General features: G+C 57.5%; 1 protein-coding gene across 1 annotated transcript in view; it reads right to left on the bottom strand.

The window, feature by feature from the left end:
• The window catches only part of LOC137414592 (protein Hook homolog 3-like), a 125,800-nt gene extending 122,524 nt beyond the window's left edge, over positions 1–3,276 (bottom strand). Inside the window, exon 1 of the mRNA XM_078769095.1 lies at positions 3,108–3,276. Coding sequence (XP_078625221.1) covers positions 3,108–3,167 — 60 coding nt within the window. The 5' untranslated portion in view covers positions 3,168–3,276. The remainder of the gene's footprint in view (positions 1–3,107) is intronic.
• Positions 3,277–6,466: the final 3,190 nt, after the last annotated feature.

The following is a 6,466-nucleotide window of genomic DNA, read 5'->3' as shown; positions in this document are numbered from 1 at the left end:
TCAAATCCACATGAAAATGTAGAAACCTATTGATGAAATTTGAAAAATTGACATCACACAGACACAAAGACAGACAGACACAGATAGGCAGGCACACAGACACACACACACGTAGACACACACATAGACACACACGTAGACACACACACACACACATGTAGACAGCCACACACAGACAGGGGTAGACAGCCACACACACAGACACGGGTAGACAGCCACACACACAGACACGGGTAGACAGCCACACACACAGACACAGGTAGACAGCCACACACACAGACACAGGTAGACAGCCACACACACAGACACAGGTAGACAGCCACACACACAGACACAGGTAGACAGCCACACACACAGACACAGGTAGACAGCCACACACACACAGACACAGAAAACACAGAGACACAAAAAAAAAACACAGACACACAAAAAAAAAAACACAGAGACAAAAAACAGAGAGAGACACAAAAAACAGAGACAAAAAACACACAGAGAGACAAAAAACACAGACACAAAAATACAGAGAGACACAAACACAGACACACAAACACAGAGACATACAAACACAGAGACACACCAACACAGAGACACACCAACACAGAGACACACAAACACAGAGACACACAAACACAGAGACACACAAACACAGAGACACACAAACACAGAGACACACAAACACAGAGACACACACAAACACAGAGACACACACAAACACAGAGACACACACAAACACAGAGACACACACAAACACAGAGACACACAAACACAGAGACACACAAACACAGAGACACACAAACACAGAGACACAGCTACACACATACACAGCTACACACATACACAGCTACACACATACACAGCTCTACACACACAGCTCTACACACACAGGTACACACACACACAGGTACACACACACACAGGTACACACACACACAGGTACACACACACACAGGTACACACACACACAGGTACACACACACACAGGTACACACACACAGCTACACACACACACACACACAGCTACACACACACACAGGTACACACACACAGCTACACACACACACAGCTACACAGCTACACACAGCTACACACACACACACACACAGCTACACACACACACAGCTACACACACACACAGCTACACACACACACAGCTACACACACACACAGCTACACACAGCTACACACACACACAGCTACACACACACACAGCTACACACACACACACAGCTACACACACACAGCTACACACACACACACAGCTACACACACACACACACAGCTACACACACACACACACAGCTACACACACACACACAGCTACACACACACACACAGCTACACACACACACACACAGCTACACACACACAGCTCCACACACACACACACACACAGCTACACACACAGCTACACACACAGCTACACATACACACACACACAGTTTTATTTTAACAACGACAATGGCAAAATCTACATATTTAATGGTTCATGCCCCAGTTCATGCCCCAGTTCATGCCCCAGTTCATGCCCCAGTTCATGCCCCAGTTCATGCTCCAGTTCATGCTCCAGTTCATGCTCCAGTTCATGCACCAGTTCATGCTCCAGTTCATGCCCCAGTTCATGCCCCAGTTCATGCTCCAGTTCATGCTCCAGTTCATGCCCCAGTTCATGCTCCAGTTCATGCCCCAGTTCATGCCGTAGTTCATGCCGTAGTTCATGCCCCAGTTCATGCCCCAGTTCATGCTCCAGTTCATGCTCCAGTTCATGCTCCAGTTCATGCCGTAGTTCATGCCGTAGTTCATGCCCCAGTTCATGCCGTAGTTCATGCCGTAGTTCATGCCCCAGTTCATGCTCCAGTTCATGCTCCAGTTCATGCTCCAGTTCATGCCCCAGTTCATGCTCCAGTTCATGCCCCAGTTCATGCCCCAGTTCATGCCCCAGTTCATGCTCCAGTTCATGCTCCAGTTCATGCTCCAGTTCATGCTCCAGTTCATGCCCCAGTTCATGCTCCAGTTCATGCCCCAGTTCATGCTCCAGTTCATGCCCCAGTTCATGCCCCAGTTCATGCTCCAGTTCATGCTCCAGTTCATGCCCCAGTTCATGCTCCAGTTCATGCTCCAGTTCATGCCCCAGTTCATGCCCCAGTTCATGCTCCAGTTCATGCCCCAGTTCATGCCCCAGTTCATGCTCCAGTTCATGCCCCAGTTCATGCTCCAGTTCATGCTCCAGTTCATGCCCCAGTTCATGCCCCAGTTCATGCCGTAGTTCATGCCCCAGTTCATGCTCCAGTTCATGCTCCAGTTCATGCTCCAGTTCATGCTCCAGTTCATGCTCCAGTTCATGCCGTAGTTCATGCTCCAGTTCATGCCGTAGTTCATGCCGTAGTTCATGCCCCAGTTCATGCTCCAGTTCATGCTCCAGTTCATGCCCCAGTTCATGCTCCAGTTCATGCCCCAGTTCATGCTCCAGTTCATGCTCCAGTTCATGCCCCAGTTCATGCTCCAGTTCATGCCCCAGTTCATGCCCCAGTTCATGCCCCAGTTCATGCCCCAGTTCATGCCCCAGTTCATGCTCCAGTTCATGCCCCAGTTCATGCTCCAGTTCATGCTCCAGTTCATGCCCCAGTTCATGCTCCAGTTCATGCCCCAGTTCATGCCCCAGTTCATGCTCCAGTTCATGCTCCAGTTCATGCCCCAGTTCATGCTCCAGTTCATGCTCCAGTTCATGCCCCAGTTCATGCCCCAGTTCATGCTCCAGTTCATGCTCCAGTTCATGCCCCAGTTCATGCCCCAGTTCATGCTCCAGTTCATACTCTTAATATAAAAGAAGTTTCTTCTTTACAGCAATTTGTTCGAAAGCTATTATCTGTAATCACTCAGCTTCAATTGGCATTGCCTGCTCGTATTTCTTTCAAATTCACGAGAATTGTGAAGGATCGAGCCTCTAGCCTGACCAGTTTGGGTTTGGCAAGGCCACAAAGAAAGAGGAGGGAGATGACGACGAGCGGAGTAGGGAACAAGAATCGAAAGGAAGATTAAATAACATACCAGGAAAGTAAAACGACGATGGAGACGCGCCAAAACTCCCCAAACATCATCACATCACTTACCCACGTGAGGAGGCTGCTACAAGTATTCCCCTCGTCCATATCTGGAGCTACGAAGAACATTAAAATTCGACGTAAGCAACATAAATGTGTAAACCGTAAGAATGGAGCGAACCACAGCCACAGCGGCACTGACAACCCGACTCAACTGGGCGGGCTACGCATGCGCATTGCGCACCCTGAACTTGTTCCATTTACTCATTGCCGCTCTCAGACCTACACTCATTCTATATATCCCACTTTACCTGCGTGCACGAAACAACAACAATGAACAACAGGAATTACCCCCACGCAACCTGCTCTTAAAACTTATAACTTTAAATTACAACATGACATGACATTAAAGCGCGGTGTTACGCGCGCTACTTGTAAGCAAGGAGGAAGCGGACTACGCGGTAATTTGTAAGAGTCTTTATTCAAGAGCTCACTGTAACACTGAGCAGTCTGAGCTGCTCAGGGCTGCGCGCCCCGTGTATATCGTGAGGCCACGCCTCTCTCCCTGGCGTGGCCCACCTCCACTTGGTGTGTGGGGTGATGTCACCACGTCAGTGCTTTCGTGTCCGCCACACGCGCCCCCCCAGATGCCCGCGCACCTGAAGGGTCAGTTTGCGGGGCAAACGGATGACCCGGCCGAAGCGGCCCCCTGGCGACAGGCGGCGTCCGGATTGCAGGGATGCCATCTGGAATGCCACCGGCTGCCCCTGGGATGGGTGCAGGACTGGGGGGCGGCGTGGCGTCGGGGCTGGGCCGTGCCGGGGGTCCACCTGCAGGGGGGCGGCCCCGACGCGGGGGTCGGGCCACCGGTGGTGGATGGTCCACGTCGAGGTGGGCCGGCTTGAGGCGGTCCACAGAAACGCGGTCAGGAGTACCGCCGATGTCCAGGGTGAAGTGCTTCACCCCGGTCTCCAGCACGCGGAAAGGCCCGTCGTACGGGGGCCGCAGTGGCGCCCGCTGGGCATCGTGGCGGACGAAGACGTACTCCGCCGTGCGAAGCTCTGGGGCATGCCGTCGGTACTGGGGCGAACCTCTTGGCGGTCTCCTGCAGAGCGGAGCGCTGCTGTGCCACGGACCATGGTGCCGTGGAGTCGGGGAGGAACTCGCCCGGCACCCGCAGCGGTTGCCCGAAGACCAACTCCGCCACGGATGCGCGCAGGTCCTCCTTGGGCGCTGTCCGGAGGCCCAGGAGGACCCAGGGGAGCCTGTCGACCCAGCCGCCGTCGCGGAGGGTGGCCCGGAGCGCGGCCTTCAATGAGCGGTGAAATCGCACACACAGGCCGTTAGCCTGGGGGTGGTAGGCCGTGGTTCGGTGCAGCCGGACCCCGAGCCCCTGCGCGACCGCCCCCCAGAGCTCCGAGGTGAACTGGGGGCCGCGGTCGGACGAGATGTCTGAGGGGGCACCGAACAGGGCGACCCAGGTGGCGATGAAAGCCTGCGCGACGTCCGCCGTCGTCGTCGCCGCCAAGGGCACGGCCTCCGGCCACCGGGTGGTGCGGTCCACCATGGTGAGGACGTGGGTGAAACCCCGCGAGGGGGGCAGAGGTCCCACCAGGTCCACGTGGACATGGTCAAACCGGCGTTCCGGCACCGTAAACGGGGCCAACGGGGCCTGGGTGTTCCGGTGCACCTTGGCGCGCTGGCATGCGAGGCACGTCCTGGCCCAGCCACGGACAGCCTTCCGGAGGCCATGCCAGACGAATTTGTTGGCGATCAACCTTTGGGAGGCCCTCGTGCCCGGGTGGGACAGGCCGTGGATGGCGTCAAACACCTGGCGCTGCCAGCTCGCGGGCACGATGGGGCGAGGCCGCCCGAGGGAGACGTCGCACAAGAGGGCCGTGCCCGCACCATCGAACGGCACTTCGGTGACGCGGAGGCCCGTGACGGCGGTCCGCAAGGCCTGGACGTCGGGGTCAGCGGCCTGGTCCGCTGCCATCCGGGCATAGTCGATGCCGAGGTGGACTGCGTGGGCGACGGCCCGAGAAAGGCAATCCGCCACAGGGTTGTCCTTCCCGCGACGTGCCGGATGTCCGTCGTGTACTCGGACACGGCCAAGAGGTGACGCTGCTGCCGGGCCAACCACGGCTCGGTGACCTTGCCCATCGCGAAGACCAGCGGCTTGTGGTCGACGAAGGCCGTGAACGCACGGCCCTCGAGCAGATGGCGGAAGTGCCTGACCGCCAAGTGAAGCCCGAGCAACTCGCGGTCGAAGGTACTGTAACGGCGTTCGGGCGGGCGAAGCTGCCGGCTAAAGAACGCCAGCGGTTGCCAAGCTCCACGCACCCATTGCTCGTGCACCGCGCCCACCGCGTAGTCCGAGGCGTCGGTGGTGAGGGCGATCGGCGCATCGGGCGCCGGGTGCGCGAGCATGGTGGCGTTAGCCAAGGCGAGCTTCGCGCCCATGAACGCCGCGTCCATCTGCTCAGTCCAGGTAACGTCACCTTTGCCCGGCTTACCTCGGAGAGCTTCGTGCAGGGGGCGCAGGAGCTGGGCAATACGGGGCAGGAACCGATGGTAAAAGTTCACCATGCCCAGGAACTCCTGCAGCCCCCTGATCGTGTGGGGGCGCGGAAACCCCTTCACCGCCTCCACCTTGGCCGGCAGGGGAACGGCTCCGTGCCTGGTGACGCGGTGCCCCAGAAAATCGAGTTCGGCGACGCCGAACCAGCACTTTGCGGGGTTCACAATCAGGCCATGCTGGCCCAGGCGTTCGAAGAGCGTGCGGAGGTGGTGTAGGTGCTCTTCACGGGACGCGCTGGCGACGTGGATATCGTCCAGGTAGACGTATACAAAATCCAAGTCACGCAGGACGCTGTCCATCAGCCGCTGGAATGCCTGAGCCGCATTCTTCAGACCGAAGGGCATCCGCAGGAATTCGAAGAGTCCGAATGGCATGATGACCACCGTCTTCAGGACGTCCTCCGGCCTGACGGGGACCTGATGGTAGCCGCGTATGAGGTCCGCCTTCGAGAAGAAGGACATGCCCGCCAAACGGGCGGAAAAGTCCTGAATGTGGGGGACGGGGTAGCGGTCGGGGGTGGTGGCGTCATTGAGACGGCGATAGTCCCCGCACGGTCGCCATCCCCCGCCGGGCTTCGGCACGATGTGCAGCGGCGACGCCCAAGCACTCTCCGAGCGCCGAACGATGCCGAGTCGCTCCAGGGTAGCGAACTCCGCTTTTGCTACCGCCAGCTTCGGCGGCTCGAGGCGGCGTGCCCGGGTGTAGACCGGTGGCCCGACGGTGGGGATGTGATGGGCCACCCCGTGCTTGACGGCCCCCGCCGAGAAGGTGGGCCGCGTGAGGGCTGGGAAGCCGGCGAGGAGGCGGGTGAATTCGTCCGCTGCCGGAAGCGTACAGATCAACGTGG

Source organism: Myxine glutinosa, chromosome 1 (assembly GCF_964187855.1).
Source record: "Myxine glutinosa chromosome 1, kmMyxGlut1.1, whole genome shotgun sequence".
NCBI lineage: Eukaryota > Metazoa > Chordata > Myxini > Myxiniformes > Myxinidae > Myxine > Myxine glutinosa.
Note: the sequence above shows the minus strand (reverse complement) of the source record. Positions and strands in the feature narration are given on the sequence as shown.